Below are 26047 nucleotides of genomic sequence, written 5' to 3' on the forward strand. Positions count from 1 at the left end.
GTGATTCCAAACACTATAAAATAACACAGATGCAGGAAAAATGTACTAAAGGGGAGTGAAGATGCAGCACTTTAGCACCTCAGGCAGTGATGTAGCATGTGTTGCTGGTGTCCAGGGCAGGCAAGCTGCTGATATCCCCAAAGTGCCCCCCCCCACCAGAGCCAAGCGGGGGGCTGTTTGTCCTGGGAGGACCCCAGCCAGTCGCTGTGGCCCTTGGTGGGCGAATCCCTCCAATGCCCACAGAGAGGAGCGCTGGGCTGGGTTTCCCCCTTGCCTTCCTTCCTCTGTCCATGCCCACTCACCGTGAACCTGGGCTGCTCTGCTGCCTTTGCCACGGTGGGATGGGGATCCCTGCAGAAACCGGTACCTGCATGGGGGCACCTGGTTGTGTCCCCTCAGAATTTTGCGTCTGGGGCCATGGCCCCCTTGGCCCCGCCTGCTATGCTACTGACCTCAGGGATTCCTGCTGCCTGGCATTAAAACAACTCACTTGTGAATCACAGTTTCTGACTCATTGGCTGAAAACACAGGTAGAAGCAGCTCGGCTGGCTCATTTCACAGAAATCATTTAGAAAGGTGCTTGCACATTTTGGTTCCATAACGTTATTTTTAGGAGGGCTAGTGGCTTACATTTTTGAAAATGAAAGCACAGATTCTGGAGCAGCTGCCCATGGGTGCCAATGAAGGTCTTCATGGTGCCCACCTGCACTGTGTTGGCAATTCCTGCTCTAATTGTTGTTCAGTCGTTCAGTCATGTCCGACTCTTCGTGACCCCATGGACCAGAGCACGCCAGACACCCCTATCCTCCACTGCCTCCCGCAGTTTGGCCAAACTCATGCTAGTCGCTTCGAGAACACTGTCCAACCATTTCATCCTCTGTCGTCCCCTTCTCCTTGTGCCCTCCATCTTTCCCAACATCAGAGTCTTTTCCAGGGAGTCTTCTCTTCTCATGAGGTGGCCAGAGTACTGGAGCCTCAACTTCTGGATCTGTCCTTCCAGTTAGCACTCAGGGCTGATTTCTTTAAGGATAGATAAGTTTGATCTTTTTGCAGTCCACAGGACTCTCAAGAGTCTCCTCCAGCACCATAATTCAAAAGCATCAATTAATCGGTGATCAGTCTTTATGGTCCAGCTCAAACCCACAGTTATATTAAAAAGTCTCTGTACGGGGAAAAACAAGCAAGCTGGTAAGGCGAGGTGAGCATGTCATTGTGGCTTAGCCAAACAATATAGAGTTGGACCCTTGGTGCCTTATTTGTGGAATGTTATGTGTTATTTTTCTATTAGGTACAGAAGGTCTTCCAGCCTCACCTTGATGTGTTGGGATTGGATGGCTTTCCATGTTGCTAACATGGTACCTCTCAACTTAGAACGCCATGTTCTGGCTTGCTGAAAAAGCAAAGACACCCTGATGAGTCTCTCCTTCCTCATCCCTACAGTACGTCGCTCGAAAGCTGCGGATGAGGAAAGGAGCCATAAAGCACGCCGGGCCCGAGATGAGTATCGGCGGCAATCCTTGCGGGCAATCCAGAAAGGGAAAGTGGCTGGTCTCAGTAACCTGTTCCAGGCAGCTGGTCTGAATATCGAGCCAGAAGCAAAGCTGAATGACGCCTGTCCCATTCCAGCATTCACCATGACGGTATCAACCAGGTTTGTTTGTATTAATAAGGCGACCCGGGCCTGATTGACATGTTATGACTCCTATATGGAGGCTGTTGCAATGATGCCTTTTCTGGTTTCCCCATGGGAAGAGGCAGCGGGGGGAGCAAGATTCTTGACAAGATTGCTCTGGAATGCATTCAGAATTAAATGGCAAACAATCCAACAATTTTAAAGATCAGTGCATTTTAAGGTTGTGGTTACTTTTTGCAGAGGGTTAATCATGTCCATATGTCACAGCATAAACAATCATTCTTGGGTATTATGGCATAATGTTATATGGATTCCTTTTAGACGCCTCTAAATGACGCAGGTGGCGCTGTGGGTTAAACTACAGAGCCTAGGGCTTGCTGATCAGAAGGTCGGTGGTTCGAATCCCCGCGACAGGGTGAGCTCCTGTTGCTCGGTCCCAGCTCCTGCCCACCTAGCAGTTCGAAAGCACGTCAAAGTGCAAGTAGATAAATAGGTACTGCTCCGGCGGGAAGGTAAACGGTGCTTCTGTGCGCTGCTGTGGTTCACCAGAAGCGGTTTTGTCATGCTGCCACATGACGCGGAAGCTGTACGCCGGCTCCCTCAGACAGTAACGCGAGATGAGCGCCGCAACCCCAGAGTCGGACACGACTGGACCTAATGGTCAGGGGTCCCTTTACCTTTACCTAATGACTATACCAATGTCATCAACAAACTGGCACCTTGTTTATTTTTATTTATTTTTAAGCAGAGGGATCTGCTTAACATTAAGAAGCTCTATATATTCTTCATGTTGGCACATTGTGTTACCTCCAGCTATGACAATGTCATCAATAGTCACTGCCTCAATTTTTTAAAGCAGGGGAATTTCCAACTAAGGCCTTATCATTTCTGCTTCTCACATTCCAGGCAGAGAGACTTTTGTACGCTTAAAGAAAGACATCCATGCCTGCTTAAACCACGATCCAGAGTTACTTGAGTAAAGTTTGCTTCTACTCCATAGCTGCCGTGTTTGCTATGCATACAGTAGTTCACATACTCCACCCCATCACTAAGCAAGCTGAGCATCAGGAGTGGATCACAGCCAAACGTAGCTTTGCCAGTACAGGTTGTAAGGCACCTGGGTTTCATGGACAGAGTCCCTTTCTGAAGGCCCTTGTACAGTTCAGTACTTTTGCACCACTTTTCTCTAAAACTAAAAAATAATATTAAAAATCTTCAAGAATGCAGCAAATGAAGCAAGTTAGAACTGTCAGATTGTGGTTGAGAATTTCTTCACAAAATCCATTTCAACTTAGTTGTGAGTTTTCTTTCAGCCAAATTAATGCCTTCTCTGATTGTGTTTTTATCGATCCCTTGCCTGTCTGGTAAGTTCTGTGGGTTTCCAGCAGTGAAAAACAATCCGACATAGCAGATGGAGTTAGGCAAAGTTTTATCAGTGGCTCCTCTTGGGTTTACACGGCACCATATGATATTATTAATTAGTCTTGGTGTTACGAACAAGCGAGTGGAAACCCGAACATGCTGTTAGTTTTTTTTATATAATGTGCAATGGCGTACACCAAAAGTTCCACTAAGTAAGTGCAAGTCTCTCTGCGTCGATTTGTATTTTCATTTTTAATGCCGAGACTCTCAATTGTCAGTCTTTGCTCCTGTGAAGTCTGGCAGCTCAGCAGGGCAAAAGGAACCTTAGTCCCTTCCTACTCGGCATTTTGCGTTCCGCTTTGACAAGCAATCCCTTTGTCTTGCTGTGTTTTGATATAGAATTGTGCCTCTAATGGTTGCTGGCATTCCCAGCTTGATTAGGGAATAAAAAAATGTAGCCTCCGAAAGGCAGTGAATTCTCTATGTTTTGCTGGTGAGTTGCTTCTTGTAGTGATACTTTTGTTATTTTTGTTATTCCAAGCCACTTAAGATGAAGGAGGCTCTTCCAAAATAAAGTCATAAGAATATTAAGAAAAGCAATAATTGTGAAGGGCTATTAAATATTATTCAGCTTTGAGTTTTAAGCCTTTTAAGTTCTAAAGTGCAACTGTTTAGTGTGGGGAATTCAGCAATCATTTAGATGCGAATGCTTTCTTAATTCTCAAGTGAGACCAAGAAGATCCTTACAAGGCTATGCCAATTATTCCGTACTTACTCAAAGCTGTTTATCCATCTCTTAGGTGATATTATTGTATGATCAAAGAGTCAGGTTGCCTTGCTATCCTCATCCTTGCGGAGAGCTAGAAAGTTGATGCTCACAGGGAAATACACTTGAATCAGATCTTAAAGATCATCTTAGTGGAATCTGAGGATTGCCAGGCAATATCTCCTGTATCATTACAGTAGCCTTATTTGTGGGTTCAGAAGAAAGTGAGAGGGTTTGGGGAGGGGGAGCAGGCACATGCATGCTGTCCCTGCCCTTATGCCCCCACATGCAATGGGTTGTGCCCACTCCACCCACTTCAACTTCTCCATATTGCGTGGGAAGATATGGAAGGGGGTCGACAGCATGTCCAGCTGAACATGCCTACAAGCATCTTTGCTACCAGGAGCCCTGGTAATGCAGGATTTCCCACCACAGGAAGCCTTGTGAGCATGTTCAGTCAAATGGATGAATTATGTTTACACGGGGATGGTTCCACACTATAATTTCTGTAAGGCATATCAATGTGTGGATCACCTTTCCCCACATGCCATACCATTCTGGCTTGGGCTCTCTGAATCGCCTTGGATTTGACAACTTGCTTGGTCACCACAGGTGACAAGGAATTCTATGCAGGTGGCTGAGCAATGTCCCGCCCCTCCATGTAAATGCAGTGGGCTGGTTAAGGAGGGTTGGAACAACAACAACAATTTATTACTTGTACCCCACCCATCCGACTGGGTTGCCCCAGGCACTCTGGGCAGCTTTAGCCAATGATCCAATGTTGACTTTGGAAGAATGAGAGAACATACTCTAGAGCAGCAGTAGGAAACCAAATCCTTGGGGTGGGGTGGGGTGGACAAATGTGGTCAACCAGGCATCTTTATCTGGCCCCAAGGACTCCCCTCAATCACACTGATAATTGGCACTGCTCCATTTTTCCCACAGGCTGGAATGTTTCATTGAACTGTCAGGATACCTTTAGCTTATACATGTACAGACTTCAATTTTTGTCATGGTTGGACTTGCATCCGTTGCCCCACCCACCCCTAGCATCCAGGCCCAAGAAGGTTGCCCCTTTAGGCAATGCGACTCTCAGACTGAAAATGTTCCTCTTCGCTGCGGTAGACGCATGGATGCAAACAAATGGTGCAAACAGTGCCCTCCCACATCAGGAGCTTTGGATGGAGAAGGTGGGCAAAAGATGAGGTTCTGTTCCACCTCCAGGATGAAAGCCAACAAAACAAACCAGACCTGGTTTTTCCATAGACTCAGGTTTCTTATCACTTTTCAGGAACTGGGAGAAAAGCCTTGAAACCATTTTAGTGTGCTGCTTCATTGAACACTGAAAATTACTCTTTGCTTCGTCTCTTCGTCTTCTTGAACCCTGGTTGGGTGGCTGCTATGGACTTTTGGGCGGCAGCCCCCAGGTTTTGAAATAGCTTTGGCAAAAAGACATGCCTGGTGCCGTCTTTATGCAAACCCCCATGTTTAAGTAATTAAACTTCATGTTTAATTAGCCCGAAGAGTACTATAGAAAGTGGGAAATAGCATTTTCCAAACCATAATTGCCTCATTGACTGGTTAGAAAAGAAATCCCTTTTATTCCATAATGTGCAATTTCATTTCAGCACAGCAATCTCCGTGTGATTTTAACCTTCTTCTTTTTTCCCCTTTTCATTTAATACAGTAAAGCCTGGGAACGGCCTCTGAGGCCTTTCTCCAGAGAAGTTATTATTCAGTGGTTCAAAGAAGAGCAGCTTCCACGCCGTGCTGGATTCGAGAGGAACGCTAATACTGTGGCGCCTTGGTTTCATGGTAAAACTGTTATTTGTTGGCGTTCTTAAGGCTGAAGTGCTTTTCCGGGAAGCTTATAGTGGCGGGGGTGGGATGCTCGAGAGGTTTGTTTGTTTCCTGGAGGAAGCTATAGCATATGAGATGTGCTCAGCCTGAGCCCCAAAACACAGGTGCCTTTTTAGAAATCAAAAAAGGGAACAGCTACATCTCTCTCGAAACAGTATTTCGTTAACATCGTTGACGTTTATTAGCTGGTGCAGTGCTCTGGCCAAAATAGGCATGGGGCAAGTACATCAGTGGAGCCAGTCCAGTGCTCCCACTGTTGTGTCCACACCGCTCCATCACCTTTCTCTGCTGGTAAGCCCAGCAATATGGCTGACAGGAGGCTAGGTGTTCTATTGTGTCTTCTCCATAGGCATTCCATGTACCACTTCAGAATGTGCAAACACATATGAATTAATGCTGTCCTGTACAGGCAGCTCCCCATTTATGTGTGTTTGAGGAACATGTGCACATGCGTGTGCACACTGCTGCTAACCTGGAAGTGGCACGAAAGGGTGCAAAAATGGCACAAAAATAGCATCCAGCAATCCCATGAGCCTTTGCAAGTACAAGCACCAACTTTGAGGCCTGTGGAAAGTTGAACAAGGAGGGCTGAAGGGAGGGATTGTCATGGGGTTTTGGTTTTTTAAAGTGTTTTTCAAGGGCTTCCAGGGGCTTAGAAGGTGTTTGCAGGCTTTTTCAATGGTGTTCCCAAAATATGCGATTTCACTTAAACGTGCGGTGCTTTGGAATGTGGCCCACGCCTAAATGGGGAGTTGCCCTTACTGTACTGCACATAGAAAACTAGCATGTTAGGGAGAAATCTAGGCTAAATCCTTTCTCCCTGACATCTAAAGTTCCTTGTGCAGGGACTATTTATATCAAGGAGATTTCAGGCATGCGAACTTTCACCTGCAGTCTTAGGTAGTATAGCCCAGTGAGCAATGGGTTGACACCTGAGCTTGGAAGCTGACAGCTCTCTGGTTTTTAATCTCGCTTTAGCTATAAGCTCTCTAGGTGATCTTGGGCTTGCCATTTTCTGTCATTGTCTTAGCCCTCTGGTCTGCTCATAATAATGATAATGATATCACTGGCCTGCCTTACAAGGTTGTTGTATTACTAAGATGTTAAAGGTTAAATATTCAATAGTCACAAAGTACTAAGAAGGACTGTTATTATATGATTGTTCTGTTGCTTTTATTTCTCCCTAATATTGTAGCTCGCAGTGCTGTGGCTCTTGCATTTTGTTGCTGTCTTGATTAATTACTGCATTGGTTCCAGTGACAAAGGTCCATGCAAGCCAGCCTTTTGGTGGAAGGAATCATAACCTGCCTCAAATTGAACTGAAGAAATCTGAGAAAAAAAATATATTTTAATGAATCATAAATACTTTCAGAATGCTATTAATTCTGGTCTCCTAAAAATCTACCCTAAAACGTTTAGTCTTATTTAGAACTGTGCCAGATATTTATCAGCTTCACTTTTCAAGCAGTATCAAACAATTTTGATACGGTAGAAATTTTCTATTAAAAAAATACTTGGGTTGTGCAAATAATTACCCCTTTCAGTTCTTTTCAGTGATATCTTTGCAGCTTGGTGGTTGTTGCTTTGATTGCCTTCTTCGCATGGTAGGCAGGGCCATCCCTACCATTAGGCATGGGGCAACTGCCTCAGGTGGCAGATCGGGGGGGGGGGCAGCAGCATTCACTTTTAAATCTGCCCAGCTTGTCCCTAAGCCCCCTATTCTGGTCTGCTGCCTCAGATGTGGTAGAGGATGCAACACCTGTCAGCAGTCTTAAAGTGAAGATTTAGCTGCCAGTCTGGTGGGCTTCTGTGTGTGCAATGGGGAAAGGGGTATCATCTTGTCTTGGGCTGGTCAGAGGCTTCTTCTTCCTCCCTTTGGTAATCCCGCCCGTCCAAGGATCACAACGTAAACAAGGAAATGTCTCTACTCTATGCGGCCAGTCAGATTTGCCTATCTGATGCCATCGTTGATAGCAAGTGATTGTGCAAGGAAAAGTCAGAACACCAATAAGCAAATAACAGGAACAAAAGATGAGTAGTTTTAGCTTTCTTGTAGTTTTATTGGATTTGAGGACAGATCTGTGCAGACTGTGTAGGGTCAGGCCTACTGACAGGCAGAAAACACTGACAACAGGGCCTGGGTGAAATCCCTTTGCTCATGAAACTGCTGAGTGGTCTGAGACGATCTGTAGAACACTTGACTTAAAATATCAGCTGCTTCTGATGACCACTTGAGCTGCTCAGCCGCCATCGACTGCACATCACTTTCCCCCCTTTGTCTCAGCAAAGCGTGAGAAATTCCTTAATACAAGGACTGAATCTGGCCGCTGCTGCGTTCTGGCTGAAATGAAGCCCTTTGGAGCCACGCCTACGTTGGTGAGGAAAGTGTAGTTGAATAGTGCTCTTGGAGTCTCTTTGCCCCTTCCCACCCCCCGCCCCGCAGAAAAGCAAGATTTTAGTATATATAATGGATGAACTATTAAATCAATAGGTTGTTGTATTAGAAATAATGGTAAACCTGCTCACACTCACATGCAAAGTGCTTTCTGAGGTATATGCTGCATGCATTGAATTTATTTTATTTATTCATTGCATTTATAGGCAGCTCAGTTGGTTAGAGTGTGAAGCTGACAATGCCAAGGTAGTGGCTCCAATCCCCATTTGGGACACCTGCATGTTCCTGTGTTGCAGGGAGTTGGACTAGATGACCCTCGGGGGTCCCTTCCAACTCAACAATTCTATGATTCTGATTTTTTCTCCAAAGGAGCTCAAGATGGTGCGAATGGCAAAGCTCTGTTCACTGTGGGGATGGAAATTGTGGTTTGTGCGTGCTTGTAAACCTTGATTGCAAGGGGGAAGATATTATTGCAGGGCCAACGGGAATCAGTAGGATTGTTCCAGCTGACCTGGAGGGGCTTTGAATGGAGGCTGACTGAACTGGTGAACAGCAGGAAATACTTGAATCAAAAGCCCCTTTGTGTGGTGTCACAAATCGCTGACATATCTTTGATAAAATAAAATAGATGAATGTTCACCTCCATGTATCTGGGTGTGTGTAAAGGAAAAGGAAAATAGAAGAGGTCTGAGTGTTTACAAGATGCCAAAGAAAGTCAATTTCTATGTGATTTAAATTCAAGCTAGTCATTACACAGAGTGGATAGTACAGATAAAAGGGCTGTATTGTTATGATAAAATGAATGGAGGCAGAACACGCTTCCTAAACTTGAAATAATATTTAGCGGGGTTGGCTAAAACATGCAATTTTTTAAAAAATTGGGAAGGGATTGTTTGACATAAGGATTTTCCCCCTTTCTTTCCATAAGCCCTATCAAGGTGTAGAGGTCCTACTCACTGAAATAGATTTGCACAGGAGAAGTTCTCAGTGGGTTATACCTTAAATGCCCAGTGTCATGAGTGAGATGCTGCAATTGTCCAAGGACACATTTAGAGTACTGGTGGAGTGGATTCAGTGTTGGAACAGGGACACATGAATTCAAATCCTGGCCAACAAGCTCATGAAGAGTGACCATGACCCAACTGCAGTCTTCTAACTTAACCTCTCTCTCAGGTTTGTTGTGAGGATACCGTGGGATAACTTCCTATGGGTCTTGCTCTGCTGCTTGGACAACGAAGGAAAATGATTTTCAAGATCCATCTCAGTCGGGGTTTAGACCTAGTTTGGCACAGAAAGTGCTTTGGTCACCTTGTATGACGACCTCTGTTGGGGGAGAGATGGGCGAAATGTGTCACTGTTAATCCTCCTTTACCTCTCAGCAACTTTTGATACCATCAGCCATGGTATCCTTCTGGAGCCGCTGTCCGAGTTAGGAGTGGGTGGCACCGCTTTGCGGTGGTTCTGCTCTTACTTGGATGGTCATTTCCAGAGGGTGATGCTTGGGGGAGTGAGCGCTTTTTGGTCCCAGATAAGACTGAGGCACTCTTAGTGGGTAGTTCCCTAGACTCGATGGATGGGAGGTTGCTGTTCTTGATGGAGTTACACTCCCTCTGAAGGAGCGGCTACACAGCTTGGGGGGTACTTCTGAATATGTTGCTATCACTTAGGTGGCGTGGGCTGCCTTCTATCACTTTTCACTAGTGGACCAACTACATCCCTGTCTGGAAGGCCTAACTTCTCCCTTCAGTGCTCTGGTAACTTCTATGCTAGATTACTGCAATGTGTTATATGTGAAGCTGGTTCTGAAGTTAGTTCAGAAACTTCAGCTGGTGCAGAATTCAGTGGCCAGGCTGCCCACGGGGCAAGGTGCTTTGAGCATATACTGGCCCAACTGCACTGGCTGCCAGTTAGTTTCCTGGTCCAGTTCAAAGTGTTGGTTCAGGCCTTCAGTACTTCAAGGACTGCCTCTCTCCATATGAACCCATACCCTGCAAGCATCATCAGGGCCTTCTTCATGTGCCTCCTCCATGAGAGGTCCAGAGGGTGGCAACATGAGAACAGGCCTTTGCTGTAGTGGCTCCCTATTTGTGGAATGCTCTCCCTAAGGAGGCCCACCTGGCGCCTTCATTACATATCTATAGGCGCCAGGAGAAAATGTTTCTCTTCTCCTCCCAAGCCTTTGGCTAATAAAACAAGATGGCCTTTAATCTCTCTCTCTCTCTCTCTCTCTCTCTCTCTCTCTCTCTCTCTCTCTCTCTCTCAGGATATTGCTATTGTTTGTTACTAAGTTATGTATTTTTGTGTCTTTATATTGTAAATTGCCCTGTGATCCTTGAATGAAGGTCAGCATAGAAATTTAATTAATAAACAATGATAAGACGTTTCATGGGCAGGGGATCACCTAAGAATCATACGTAAGCCATTCCGTTCAGAGGAAGAGTGAAATATAAGTGGAGTCAACTAAAGCTCAGTCTAGCCTTCTTCAGGCATTACTCATGTGTACAACCTAACCATGAGCAGGGGGATCAGATACGAGTGAACTAAGTTCCTATCTCCATCTCTGTGAGTTGTAGGACAAACGTTTGTAGGACAGAGCCTCCTGTACCCATGGAGATTTAGAATCCTGGAAGAATATCACACATGCTAGACATTCTAGAACAGTTGGGGTGTTATTTCCTTAAGGACCATTGTGTTGCATCATCATAAAGCTGAAGCAGAACGAGGGCAATGCTTCCTTGCTCTCACTGGTTTTGCCTCCAGTCGTGTGAGAGCCGAATGCTAGACTTGATGGGCCATTGCTTTGATCTAGCAGGACTCTTCTTACATTCTGGAGCTGCTGAGTTAAAAAATAATATATAGAGAGAAATGGGACCCAGCAGAAACAGGGAATGTATTTGCTGCCACAGTAAATGGGATGAGAACGTTTCTGGTGCCAATCAGGGGGTCAGGAGTGGGAGAAGAAAAATGAGGCAATCTGCAGAGGGCATGAGAAAATCAAGCAGTGCTTGGGGGCTGAGGGCTTACTGGAAAAACTGCAGTGGCTGTTTCTTTTCTTGCTTTTCTCTGGCTGTTTTAAGGTGGCCACATGGGCCACTGTGTTCACCACAGATGTCTCTGAAATTATGTTTTGTCACAACTTAGTGCCTTTCTGAATGAGGGATTTGGGGAATCTGGCTGTGTTATGTAATTTTGTTTCTCAGCATCCCAGATGCGGCGTTGCAAAATCATGGACAAATCACATCAGCTGTGTCAGACAATTGGATTAAACATCAGTGTGGGGGAAATGAGGCTGACGACTTGATGGTGAGGGCAAAGAGGAAACAAACCTGACATTAACGGCCGCATAACTGAAACTGCGCAAATGTACTTTCAGTGTGTGCCATGAAGAAAAAGTGAGGCACTTTTGGACACTTAGGAAAATGTAAGTGAAATGAAGTAAACAGGTTCAGCTACGCCGTAGCTGCAGTACTCTTCAGGTGAACGATTAGACAAAAATATGGAAGCATTTGGTCGAGGGTTCCAGCACACATTTGTAATCGGTGCCTCTGTGGTTGTAGAATACTTCCATTAATGTTTGGTGGTGTACAGGACTGTCTCCAGGTGATTATGGCTGTTTTTCAAGGTCAGTCAGTCTTCAGCAGGACCAAGGGGGGGAAAAAAAGCTGATTGCCTTGTTGACTCCAATTCACCTCCCCTGGGAAGCCACTGTGGTGGTTATTTCTCTCTTTTGTTCTCACAAATAATTTGATCCTTCGTACAACATGTCACCTCACTTTAGTTTTTAATAATTGTTGAGAAGGCTGTCTGTCCTTTTGAAGGCCTTGTGATTGTCATTCTAGGGCCATTGTAGTTGAGAAGTGTCTGCGCCAAGACGTTATTAGCAAACACGATAAATGTTTTAGAGCCGTGGCCTCCTGGAGGAAGAAAGGAGAGTATCTAAGAGAGGTAACGTGATCTGGGGCATATGGCAAGGAGAAAGGAAGCGAAAAAGGCCAGCACTGCTGTTGCTCTGAAACCGGAGAGCCAGAGGGCTGAATAATTCATGCCGACGGTCTAATTGTCAACGTGGAAATAGGCCTTGCACTGAACATCTTTCCTTTGTGTTTAACTGGGAGGCAAGTGCTTATGCACCAAGGCTGTAGATGATGGATGGAAAAAAGATTGCTTTATTGGAGAGCTGCTACTCATTCAAAAGAGGGCGGGGGGAATGTGATTACATCAGGTGCTAGCACAGATGTGGAAACAGACTTGCTTGCTGAAGCATGATGAATGCTTAAGAAATAGAAGCAGCCCCCCCCCCCCGTACTTTGGATACGAGTTGCCCTGGGCATGACAGTGCTCGGTATTAATGCAAAATTTTAATCTAATCTTGAGGCTTAAGCAATGAAAGACCATCCATGTCACTAATTAAGTATGTGCACCAATGCCAGGGCATGTGGATTTGCGGGTGTTTTTGCTTTTTATACCTATTTTTCTCTCATCTGACTGTTGGTGAATCCTAGCAACTGCTAATTAACGTGTCCAAGAACTTCTCTTTATGTACAGAAATGGAACGCAGCAATAGCCAGTCATGGACTACTCTACTGTGGCCTAGTTAAGGTTTTTTTTTGGGGGGGGGGAGGGATTTCCAGACATTTCTGAGTCTGATGAGTGGAGCATGATAGCAAAAGTCAGGCCAAGTCAAAATCCTACAAGTATACTTTTGCACGACCACTTAAAGGTAAAGGTAAAGGGACCCCTGAACATTAGGTCCAGTCATGTCCGACTCTGGGGTTGCAGCGCTCATCTCGCATTACTGGCTGAGGGAGCCGGCGTACAGCTTCTGGGTAATGTGCCCAGCATGACTAAGCTGCTTCTGGTGAACCAGAGCAGCACATGGAAATGCCGTTTACATTCCCGCTGGAGTGGTACCTATTTATCTACTTGCACTTTGACGTGCTTTCGAACTGCTAGGTGGGCAGGAGCTGGGACTGAGCAACGGGAGCTCACCACGTCGCGAGGATTCGAATCGCTGACCTTCTGATCAGCAAGCCCTAGGCTGACTTATCTCTCCCCAAAAGGGTGTGTGTTGGTGGCTTTCAAGGGGTGGGATGTGGGTATATCTTTCAAGATGAGGTGGGTGAGTTTTTAACAACAAAAAGCTCCACTCACCAGTCCAGCGGTGACACAGATAACTACACTCACTGGCACTATCCTCAATGCTGCCACTGAAATGCATCCATACGGAATGGTACTGGCATAATTAAAGATGATGTAAGTAAGTTCAGGGGCACAAATCCGGAGCTCTGCTTACCACCACTGCTGCTTGGCCATGAGGGCTAGACCATTCATAAGAGCTTCTTTCCTTTCATTTTAAGCTCCATTGCTCGGTTATGATTTCTTCTCCTGCACGTGAAGACAGTTTTCAGTGGATTGAGTGGCCAAACCAATAGTGGGTCCAAAGGTCAAGAAGGTGTTTTCTGCACCTGCTGTAGAGGGAGGTGAGGGGCAGATGGGGCTCATCAACCTGGGAAGGTAGCCCATCTAGGAGAAGGAAAACTCTGATCCTAAATGTCTGCTGCCTTGTAGGGTATCCTTAGGAGAAGAAAAGACTAAAGAGTAAACCCTACAAAAATCAGGAGTGGACTCCCTAAGATGGTTGGATGGTGCCTTTTGGCAACACCTGCAGCCACACTGGTGCCAGGTATATTGCTCTGCTTTCCTTTGGACCCATCAGCAAGGCCAAGGAGGGGGTCTTGTTGTCTGGCAGCCCAGGACCTCCATACACACTGCCCAGGCGTGTGCCCCAGGGAAGTCACTTCAGTGCTGCTAACACAGTGTTTTGGCTTCACCCCTGGATGCACACTCCATTGTCTCTTGAGACAGACGGAGGCCAACAACAGCTTGATTATCCAATGCTTTCATGTCATCAAGATTGCTGTATGATGCTTAATATTATTTATAGTTATCCTGGGACAGCTTTCAATACCTTTTCCCAACATACCCTAGCAGGGCAAACCTATATCTCTGGGAACTTATGTCTCTGAACTGCAGCTCTCAGCATCCCTTACCATTGGTCATGCTGGCTGGGGCTGATGACAGCTGGACTCCAATATCAGGAGGGCTGCAGGTCCCTCATCCCTGCTATGCATGTGTACTCAGAAAATCCCATTGAGTGCTACAGTTTCAGCCTAAAGAACACTTCCTTCTTTAGATGAATTTCATGTTTCATACTATTTATTTATTTTATGAATCACTTCCTGTGAAATATTCTGAAGTGAATTAACAATAAAGCATTTATAAATTCATTTTCTGGCCAATGTAGATAAAGACAAATTCCATTTAAGAGCTATTTCAAAATAACTTTAAATGGGTTAGTAGATGACTATCTGATAATTAATCCAATGTTTTGACTCTCACTCATATTAAATATTTCTTACATAGATTTTGGCTCAAGCTCAGTGTTTGCATAAAACTACTAATGGAATTGGACACAATGCTTGCTGAAAATAGATTCCACAGCACACATTTTAAGTCTAACATGTGAACAGAACTTGGAAAAATGACTTGGCTTTCTCCATCTCACTCTCCTGTCTTGGGGAATGTCCTTCATAGAGGTGTGCAAAAGAATTGATCCCAAATTAGGAACCAGGTGGATCCACTTTGGATAGATTTGGGTCTTGTCTGAGCCGGAGTGCTCCAAAGCACCACAAATTGAAATAGGGGTTTTAAAAGTCATTTGGGGTGCTTTGGAAGTTCGCATATAACTCTTTTATATGTGTCATTATATTGCAAATTGTTTTGTGATGCCTCATGGGAAGCCATTCATAAACGAAATAAAGAAATTGAAGAGCAATACTGCAAATATAATGGTAAAAGTACTGACTCTACAGGTAACTTTTTTTTGCAGACGACCTTCCTACTGACCTACCTCCATAAGACTACATCCTTATCGATTTCAGCCTCTAGATGGAAGTTGCTGAAGCTGTCAATCTGAAGTTTCTTTTGGAACCACAATATTTTTAAGGCTCGACAAAGCAAAATTATGCTCACGAACGGGCTCTCAGTGGGGTTGCTTGCACTCTGCAATCATGCCAAGGGAAAGCACGTGAATACACAGAAATATGTAGAGAGATCAGACTGCAAAATGTTGTCACTCAGGAAGCAGTGGGAGACAATACTTAACCTACTGACATTTCAATGGAGAAATAGCAGAAGGATTATTAGAAAATAAAAAGCAGGCTTTGGGGGGTAGGTTTCTATTAGCTGTTCTGTACACACATAAAAAATGTGAGTTTATTTATGTGGACCAAAGGGGTCGGTTAAGAAAAACGTAAGCCTGTGGTGAATATAAATTAAGGCACTTTCTTTGTTGCCTCTCTCAGAAGCTTGAGAAAGACTTTAGCCCCATTTCCATCCTTAGCAATTATATGTCTTGCATGTTTACCTGCAGTAAAAGCTCATATGACACAAGCTATCTCTCTATTATTATTATTATTATTATTATTATTATTATTATTATTAACCCACATACATTCCCAGGTGCATACAGTTCTGAAGGATGTAGATTATGCAGATGCAGGGAATTTCAAGCTCCTCCACCACCAACCACGCAGAGACAAATCCACCACCATGGGATGTGCAGAGACAAATTCCAGAGCACTGGTGTGTCCCCCTCCCCACCTAACCTGTAAAAGTAGTCCAGAAGAATCCCATGGTATCAGAAGCTGCTGAGAGGTATAGGAGAAACAACAGGGTCACTGATCCCTTGTCTTCTAGCATAGGTTGTCTTCCAGAGTGACTGAGAGAGTTTCAGTGCCAAAAGTCTGCCCAATCTCTTCAGTTGGTGCTTTTGTGGGCTGGCGCCCCTCCCTGCCCACTGTGATCTGGTGATGGAGGTGTTGGGAAAATGCCCTTGGGGTGCCTGCAAGCCCCCGAAATTCTGAGTGTCCTCCGGTATGCGCAGCTCTGGAAAAGGCATTTCTCCTCGTCTCCAGTGCGCCCAGCGACATATACCAGCTGGTATATGCATACTAATCTTCTGGCATAGCACAGCAAGAAGAGTAAGACATCGTAGATCTAATCTACCAGTACTATTTATTTACACACTATGTACAGACAAAAGCATAATGGCGTCCGTTCTCTCCAGCTCCGAGAGAAGAAACAGAACAAGTAAAAGTGAAAGTACATTACGGCGGAAGAAATAAGACTGTCTTCCGTTTCCCACACTCTTCCCAGACAGGCTTGTGATTTACAACAATCTCATCTGCAGAATCGGATGAGTGAAATTGCTAACAGCAGGTCCCCTTTGGGTGGTGGGGTTCAGCTTGCTGCCTGTGGCAGGGGATTCTAGCCACTCACATAATTGGCCAATTGTGAGTGGGCAAGGGGGCAGGATGCTCCCGGGGGGCAGACCCAACCGCACCTGTGGTCTTCACTTGGGTCCACAACCTGGGAATAAAAGTGACACGTGGCCTACCTTCCTGGGGGGAAACAAGGTGAATCATGGGAAGTGGGTCCTGAGACTTGAAAGAGTATATTCCTTTGCTATCAGCTTTCCTTCTCCCAGCATTACAGTGCCTAGTTACCACTTCCTTAGTGTTGAAAAGACAAACCTTTATTCTAGCACCCATTAAATAAAATCAATATATAAATGCATCAGAAGCAACTGGACAAATATTAAGTTCACTTTGTTAATTAGAAAGTTCTCACTTGAGCTTAAGCAATTTAGGAGGGAGGGGGGAGGGAACCGGTCAAATTCCCTGGAGCTATTTCATCTTTAATTGAAATGTGGTTTCTAAGGGAAAAAAATATTTCTAATTTGTGTGCTTTTAATGTGCATATTTGGGCAGAAGGGGGACCCCTCTGTGAAGGGTATAACATTCACTTTGTGGTGGATTTTGGACCTGCTTCATTTATACAAAGCAACTGACCCAAAAAGAGATACCATGTATTTGTATGTGGCAAATATGAATTCATATATCACAAAGAATTAGTAGAAGTGCACTGACATTTGGTTAGGTTTGGCGGCAGTTTCCTGTTGATTGTACTTTCTACACTGTGACTACTGTAGCACTGAGACCTAAGGCTTTGCTTCTTAGGATGGCTTTAAAGAGAATTGTGATTTTAATTTGTTCTGGTTTCAAAGTCCTCTTATTCCTTGGCTTTGTAGTTAAGTATAGATTGTAATTTACAATGTGCCGTAAATATATATTTTAGTAATGCTGCTCAGTAAGCTGCAAAGAATGATATCCGCCTGCCCCCCCCCCCCGGCCAAGCTGGGCAGCATACAAAATTAATACCCTATTTTAAACAACTGTTTTCTTTTGCAGCAGTGTCGCTGAAATTAAATAATTCAGATTAAGTGGTTCACGGGCACTAGACGAGGTGCTTTGAATCTGAGCTATGATCAGAAATCTGTTGGAAGAAATTAGGAAACCAGTTCCGATTCGGATGCATTGTTGGAAAAGGCTGGTTCCTTGGCCATCAGGGATGATGGCCAACTGAGAAGCAGGTGGGCAGGCAAACAGGGAAGTGGAGACAGGCAGCCTGGGAGCAACTCCGAGAAATGAGTTGGTTACTAATCTCTTTCGTTTGTTACTGCAGCAGCCTCAGAGGGCTTCCAGACCGTTGAAATTTTTTGGGGGGTGAGAATCAGTCACATACTGGCAAATTCAGGTTGCACAATTAAAGTTGATTTGGTCCTCTTGCCCCCCCCCCCCGCTTTATGCAATAAGGAAAACGGTGGGGAAATGTACCAGATAGTGCGGGATAGTGATTGCTTGACACAAGGCTATCTAACCTTCATCTGAGGTCCTTTCTCCAGCTCTCTCCTCTGAGAGTAGGCTTGGAGGCTGATGGCAAGGGGAGGTGGCCTTCTCAGTTGTGGCTCCCCATCTGGCTCTCCCCAGTGAGGATCACCTGGTGTTTTCAGTGACATCTTTTCAGTGCTGGTAAAGTCTTACCTGTTCCCCCAGGCCTTTGACAGACTGAGATGGTTCTGTTTTATCGTGCTGCCCAGTTCTTATGGCATTTTACATGTTGTATGAAAAAGGAGGATTTTAGCTTAACCCTCTTCTCATGTATTCTGCAGTAGTACCATTCCAAAGGAGCTGCCCTATACGTTTTTCCTGAATATCTGAGATGGCTCTTTATGTCCTGTTTTTATTTTAAAGGATTTCCAGTTGCTGCTGTCTATGTCCTGCCTTCAGTATTTGTTTCTTTTAATAAGAAATTTATTAAATTTTACCAATAAAACATACAATACAAAATACAACCAAACAACAACAAAACAAACTACAAAACTACAAAACTACAAAACTACAAAAATCTAACTATCCTTATCTAATTCATATCATTATATTGGGACCTCCTCACATCCTCTCTTCTGCGTTCATTTCTAATCCTCTTTAGTAACTTTGTAACATTGTAAAATCCTCATTCTCATCTAATCTTAATCTTATAATCAATAATCATAACTATAATCTTAATCCTAATAAAAATAAACATAATATATTTCTAACTACTTCTTATATCCTATCTTTATCTAACCTCTGTCAATACTGTTGCCTTAAATATCCTCTGATTTCAATTTCAAATGTCTATCTTTTCACGTTGCTTCAAATAGTCTTTAAATTTCTTCCAATCCTGCTGCACCGTTTCTTCCCTCTGGTCTCGGAGTTTCGCGGTCAGTTCTGCGAGTTCCATATATTCAATCAACTTCATCTGCCAATCTTCCACTGTTGGTAATTCTTCAGTTTTCCAATTCTTAGCTATCAAAATCCTAGCAGCTGTAGTGGCATACATAAAAAATGTTCTGTCTTTCTTACTGCCTTCAGTATTTGAGCTCATTTGCCATCTCTCGGACATGCAGGTCGAGCCTAGCTTTAACTGGCTTCTACAGCAAACAGTTATTTTCACATTAGCAACAAATTGCAATTAAGGCAGGCGAGACACAGTTCAATATGAGTTACCTCCAAAAGGAAAGCAATGAAGGGTAAGAGAGAGAGAGAGAGAGAGAGAAGGAGAGAGAGAAGTAGAGTGAGATCAGCATATCTAGTAAATTAGTAACTTCTCAATGACAGTAATACAACGTTCAGTCTTCTTTCAGGCTGCCCAATTAACCTTTTTAACTATTCAATACACAAAAGCCGGACCAATCATTTTACTCGTCCATCATTAAATAATTGAAATCATGTCAAAGATGCTGTATCAATGAAGAACTGAAGTTGTTGACAAAACATTTACGCTCTGTTGATGGTGAACTCGAGATGGAGATGAAATGAAGCCAATCAAATCAATAAAAGCCCTTCAATACTTGTTGATTATTGATTGTGGTCATTGGTTGAAGACCAACAAAAGGAAAGACTGCTTCACGTAAAGTGTTTCTAACATATGGAATCATTACATGCAAGAAGTGTTGATGGCCTCTTGCTTCAACAGCTTTTGAAAAGGGATTAAATTTATGCAGTGCTTTTTCTGGGGGGACGCAGGGGTATACATACCCCTAAACATTTTCTGAATCTAAGTTTGGCCTCATTGAGGGGCAGTATTTCAATATGAGTAGGAAAATGAGAGTACCCCTATTTTTTATTTTTTTAGAAAAAAACAACCCACTGAATTTATTTATGGCAGATCTAGGTCCAAGAGATGGGATCCCCCCCCCCCTTAGGACTTCTCATTTATCCTAACTTTCAAAACATTTCAACCTGCGAACCAGTTCAATCAAAAGGCATTTGGTGCAGATTAAAACAGAATGCTGAACAGACATCTAAACAGAGTGTTATTAATTCAAAATTGCACAACCTACTAGTAACTACTGGGAAAGGGTCAAAACTCAGAGAGCAAAATTGGTGAGACCCCCTTGGGGATTCTCTCAAATTCCAATGAAGGCCTTGTAGACGAAAATATCAATGAGTCAATATGCGATGACTCAGCCTATATAACAAAATTCATAGTTCTTGTGAGTTAATCCATCATGGTGCAGCACTGCTGAGCAATAACACAACCCTGTAGTGTTAGGAGACAGTTGCTGTGACATACATTCGTAATACTTTAATATGTCCCAGAGGATCCCCCCCCCCATGAAGTGTATTGTGCTCAGCAGGGTTTTCTAGATGATACTTCTCAGAGTTTTTGAGAGTTAAGGCTGTGGTTTGTATGCGTTTGGTTCACGGTGGAGGAGACTGTCGTTCATCACAGTGCACGGTAATATTTTGAGGCGTCTGGTGATAACGAGAGGACCAATTGCATTTGTATATAGTTTGACCTGATGGGTGATGTTTATAATCCAGACCTGGAGCATTCATATGAAGAGAACTATTGAAAACAAGCCCCAAGGGGTGTGGGGGTGCCGATACATGGACACACAATTTCAAATTTCCAGTTGTCTTACAATGTCTCTTTAGGTTTTATCTATTAATAGTTACTTGTGAGGTGAGGGCTAGCAAATGGCGAGTCAGGGGAAATTCAGTCCAGATCCAAGAAGATCTACTAGATCAGGCTTCCTCAACCTCGGCTCTCCAGATGTTTTGAGACTACAATTCCCATCATCCCTGAACACTGGTCCTGCTAGCTAGGGATCATGGGAGTTGTAGGCCAAAAACATCTGGAGGGCTGAGGTTGAGGAAGCCTGGACTAGATCTACCCCATGCCTTGGAGGAAAAAAATGCAGCATGTCCACACACTTAGGGTTAAAGAGCAGGGATACTAAAGCAGCTGACAACGCCCAGTTGAGAAACAATAAATGCTACCTAAGACATCAAGCATCTCCTCACATTAATCTGGTGCCTCTTTTGGATTCTGATTGAAGCACGCATCAGTTAGGCTGAAACTATCAGAACTGAGCCAGCATCAATCCATCCACAACCCTGCTCTGATCTACTCCCATCTCTTGGCTCCTCCACCCCAGGGAGATTCCATTTGCATCCAGACATAATGTCAGTTTCAACACCACCCACGACTGCATCTTTCACACAAATCCAGCCATCCTTCCCTCACAGATTTTCACCCCACCTGCTGCTGCTCCCCACCAGCTTACCTCTTCTTATGCATCCCTAGAGTCCACAGGTACATTAGGGAGACATGAAGAACATTTCTCCACCCACAAAGGCCTGCTGTATAGAGACAAGTTTGCAGTATGGCAGCTGATCTATCAATAAAGGCAGCCAAAGTCCAGCTCAGTATAGGAACCTCTGTAAATGTAGTTGGACAAACAGACCAGTGATGTCATAATGACAGTATCGGCCAATCGGGAGGCATTTTCGTTTTCTTCTAGCTATTGACTATGTAACTGATGTAGTTATGGCAGACTGGTAATGAAGTTCTAGATTTAGATAGACTTTCTAAAGACTTCTGTTCAGACCAAGCTCATTACCTTTGCCTGTGCATGAAGTAAGAAAGTGTGTTGCAGTTGAGACACCCAATTATATCTACAACAGGTAGAGTGAGCCCTCAAAAACAGCAAACCATTAATATAATTATAATCAAGTAGAGTTGTGTAAAGGCTGGATTGTGGTGGCAGATGCAATGCACAGAGCATCAGAAACAAGGAGATACAGAGTTCTGCTTTTCCTAGAGCCGAGATGGGGAACTTGTGGCCTTCCAGATGTGTTGGACTCCAGGTTCCATCAGCATGGCCAGGGCTTATGGGAATTGTAGTCCAGCAGCATAAGAAGGTCCATAGGTTCTCCCTCCCTGAGATAGAGTTTGGGTATGTTCACAATACCGCTTATTCTGCATCCAGTGCACACCCACTGCTAGTTTTTGAAGCCTCATTTAGCCACAGCCCATATCGATCCTGTAGTTTCTTGACAAATACTGCTTTTTGATGCATTTCCCCTCAAACCAGCTTCAATTCAAAATGGATGTGGAGTAAGTGGTAATGTGAACATTTGAGACAGCTGCCACACATGTGCATATGACAGCTTCTCTCTGTGTGTGTTGCAGTGGGTGGGAAACCAAACAGTTCATGTGTCAAGTGAAGAGATCCCCGCTCCCTCTCTGATGTGAACAACAGTGTGTAAATGTGACTTGAAACACTGCTGGTATGAATATACCCTATATGACAATCAAGGTACGGACCAGCTGCTTTTAGGTTATGTGCAGATTAGCACAGCAAAGTCTACTGCATTTGCTCCTAATGTATGAGCATCTGAAGGGAAGCTGAGGAAGCAAAAAGACTGCCTTTCCTCTTCACAAACTAATTAGCTGGAACAAAGACTCACAGCTTCCCACAAAGCATAATAAAGGCAGCACCACAAATTACATATCTTTCTTTGCAAGCATGCACAACACAATATGAACAATGGGCCACATGTTTTAGGTTAATAACTGGTTTCACACTTAGGAAAGAGTTGTGAATGAACACCATCTCTCTCTCTCTCTCTCTCTCTCTCTCTCTCTCTCTCTCTCTCTCTCTCTCTCTCTCAACAATGGTCTGTTCTATATGAGTGAAACTGAGGGCTTGCCATGGCACTTTCATTCCTGTTTACAGCTGAGTTGGAGCAGATGTCAACCTGGAGAAAACCTGAATGGCTTTTGCTCTGATTTAACGCTAAAGTGTGGGTTTTCCAAGGGAAAGCAATGTGGCAAAGGCAAAAGAGCTCAGACCTGTGCTTTCTAGGCACAGAGCAAGTGGAAGTGTGGACAAGCCCTGAGACAATATTGAACAAATCCTGATTGAAATTTGGTGGGGCCAAATAACATTGCCTCATGGCTAGATTATGTTCTCAGGCTACCAACCAGAGGTCATTCCCCCCCCCCCTTTTCTTTTTATATAGATGACATTTATATTCACAAACATCTTTTGCTGATAGACACCCCCTAGAGGCTGTCATGGACTGGTTAGATGCAGAAGAATGGTGGGGGGAACTGTGGTGTTTCACCCCTAAAGGTTCTCCAAGGGTTAACTTGGCAGGGAGGAGATTGACCAAAGGGAGCTCTCCAGGCAATTAGAGTGTGGAAGGATGGCAGTTAGAGAGGACAGAAAAGGCAGTTAGAGGTTGGAAGTTGGGCAGTTGAGTCAGAGTTAGAGGGAGATAGAGCTAATGAGCAGAGCTAGAGCAGGTTAAATAATTAACAGGAGGCATTAGGGATAGTTATTGGAATACTAGGTAGAGAGTCAAAAATTACTTATCTGAATAACCATACTGTTATATTAAACGTTTTACCAAGTCATTTGAAACCAATACGCGTTGTACAAACAATAAAGAAACTTATGTTTTATTTTTACTACAATCCGAATCCGAAGTGAGTTATTCATTGCCAGAGTGAATACTGGCTGGTGGCAGCGGATATTCCATATGTCGTTGGGGCAGTTACCAATAGACAGTTAACGTCCGGGGGTGCTGCTCAGGTCTGAGAGAGTGACCGCGACAGGAACTAGTTGGGAAGCCACCAAGAGAAGAAAGCCCAGACCCCAGGGAGTGGTGGTGGGATGATGATGAGTGGTCAGAGGGAAAAGACTGGGAGGAGGAGGTGTTGGAAACTGAAGGGGTACCATGGCTTAGTGAGCCGGGAGAGTCTGTGGCAGAGAGAAGTCCAGAATCAGGGGCAGAATCTGAAGCAGGAGAGTGGGATGAGGGAGGCCAAGAGGCAGGGGTGACTCAGGCTGTTGAAGAGTTAGGCTCCCCCTTCTTTCTGTGACGAGCTCCCCTCCTCTGTCTCCCAGAACCAGTAGAGACATGAAAAGGGTGGAGTATATTCAAAGTATACTGTAGTTCCTGTTTTCACAAATCCCCAGTGGATTGTGCCCAGTGTTTTAGGAGACATATACCTCCAGCATGGAAAATGCATTTGTTTTCCAGCTCATAAGATTACACGATACTTGCGCTCCATTATTCCAGGGGAATTTAATTTTGACACAAATTATGAGCAATTTTTCTACAATAAGGGAACATCCAAAATTATCATGACAACCATTTGTTAAAGTTTTAAAATGATTGTATAAGATGTAGGCAAATGTCATCTTATTGCTTCTTTCTTTTTGAATTTTGCAACGACTTCCATTTTTCTTTTTCCTTTTCCAGACCATTTTCTCCCGGTAACAGTGCAGATCCAAATAGATAGGCAGCTTCCTATGAATGCTGATGAAATGCATAGGTGCTTAAGAAAGAGCTGAATAAATGAGATTAGGTTTTTGGTGTGTTAGTAATTAGATTTTTTTTCCTGGAATGATGAAAGGGTAGCAGCGCTTTATGATACTACTGGAACAAGGCCACCATTTCATCATATTTATATTGCGGTAACATCTAGCGGCTGCACTTTTGATCAGAGTCCCATTTCATTTGGAGCTCTGCATGCAAATGAGTTCAGGTCTTTAGTTTACAATTTGGAGGTGGTCTTGAAATATATAGGACATATCAAATGCAGCGATACCCTAATACGAGTTGGCTGCTTCAGTAGCAGGACTTTTTTTTTCAGCCGGAACTCACCGGAACTCAGTTCTGGCACCTCTCAGCTTGGTGCCATTGCCATTATAAGAGAACAAGGGAGGCGTTCATGGTGAGTTCTGGCACCTCTTTTTCTAGAAAAATAGCACTGGTAGGGAGAGTTAAGAGATCAGGGCAAAAGGTGGGCAGTGGAGCTGAGCAGAGACAGAAGTGTTTTGAGAGGGCAGAATGGGGAGACCCATTGCCGAGACAAGACAGCAGTCACCATCAGAAGCAATAAGAGAACTGAAAAAGGGAATGTAGTGTAGTGGTTTAATATTTTGTTGGGAGCTGTCCAGAGTGGCTGGGGCAACCCAGTCAGACGGGTAGCTGTTGTTGTTGTTGTTGTTGTTGTTTGTTGTTTGTTGTTAGATTGTTAGACTCAGAGCTGGGAGACAAAGGTTCAAATCTCCACTCAGCCATGAGAAATGTAAGTAGCACTAGTACTAGTAGTAAAAACAACAATAACTGCAAAAGGGGGGCAGGTAAATATATTCATGGTAGATAAATTCACTAGAAGGACAGATCCTGAAGTTGAGGCTCCAGTACTTTGGCCACCTCATGAGAAGAGAAGACTCCCTGGAAAAGACCCTGATGTTGGGAAAGATGGAGGGCACAAGGAGAAGGGGACGACAGAGGATGAGATGGGTGGACAGTGTCCTCGAAGCTACTAACATGAGTTTGGCCAAACTGCGAGAGGCAGTGAAGGATAGGCGTGCCTGGCGTGCTCTGGTCCATGGGGTCACAAAGAGTCGGACACAACTGAACGACTGAACAACAACAACAAGATAAATTCAGAAGTGTAAAAAAGAGAGAGCTGTGTTCCCTGTTTTTCTTATCTGGATTGTGAAATAAATTACGGCTCGTGAGATCATGAAATCTTTTTGTGCAAACTGAAATGAAAGACAGAGGAGAGGGGACATGAAAGGACGCAACAGCACAGTTCAAAGAAGCATTCATTTGTGGCTCTGCATTACAAGCAGTGTGCTGTGAAGAGTAATACTGTGGCCCACCTTTCTTGTGCGGCACGGAGCTTGTTAGTGAACGTGGGGAAAATATTTTGACAGCAATCTGAAAAAGGTTTACAGTACTTGAGAGCTTGCATTCAGGAAGAGGCAGGGGGAGACAATGAGAGTATTAACCACGAGTTACAGCAGTGGGTGTAGCACATCCCACATGAACTGCTAGGGAATTCATTCCTGAGCTACAGAATTCATTTCAGAGAGATTCTGGTGTTTAATTCCTCCTGACACTTCAATATTATTTGGGCAGATAATTCTGCAGAGGTTTCTGTTTCAGAAATCTTGAGCAACAAAGCATGGGCAGAGCTACAGGGCTCTTTCAACAGGTAGGTAAAAGGTTAAGTCCAGCACACTCCTGGATGGTTAAGTCCAGTCAAAGGCGACTATGGGGTTGCGGCGCTCATCTTGCTTTTCAGGCCGAAGGAGCTGGCGTTTGTCCACAGAATGCTTTCTGGGTTGTGTGGCCTTTGTAGTCCTGACAAAGATCTCACCCCCGAAGCTGCTCTTCTCTTTGATGGAAAGCTCTATTGGCAGCAATGGCATCTTCTCTTCTGGGGCAAATAGGATCTTCAGAAGGGGTATTTTTGGTGGGACAACAGC

At 44.2% G+C, this 26047-nt stretch overlaps 1 protein-coding gene across 2 annotated transcripts in view; it reads left to right on the forward strand.

Annotated features, from left to right (window-relative positions):
* The window catches only part of SH2D4B (SH2 domain containing 4B), a 76593-nt gene that overhangs the window by 39075 nt on the left and 11471 nt on the right, over window positions 1-26047 (forward strand). For both annotated transcript variants that reach the window (XM_033148774.1, XM_033148773.1), the window contains exons 5-6: window positions 1441-1651; window positions 5449-5576. In XM_033148774.1, coding sequence (XP_033004665.1) covers window positions 1441-1651; window positions 5449-5576 — 339 coding nt within the window. The remainder of the gene's footprint in view (window positions 1-1440; window positions 1652-5448; window positions 5577-26047) is intronic.

The sequence above is a fragment of the Lacerta agilis genome, chromosome 5 (assembly GCF_009819535.1).
Source record: "Lacerta agilis isolate rLacAgi1 chromosome 5, rLacAgi1.pri, whole genome shotgun sequence".
Taxonomy (NCBI): domain Eukaryota; kingdom Metazoa; phylum Chordata; class Lepidosauria; order Squamata; family Lacertidae; genus Lacerta; species Lacerta agilis.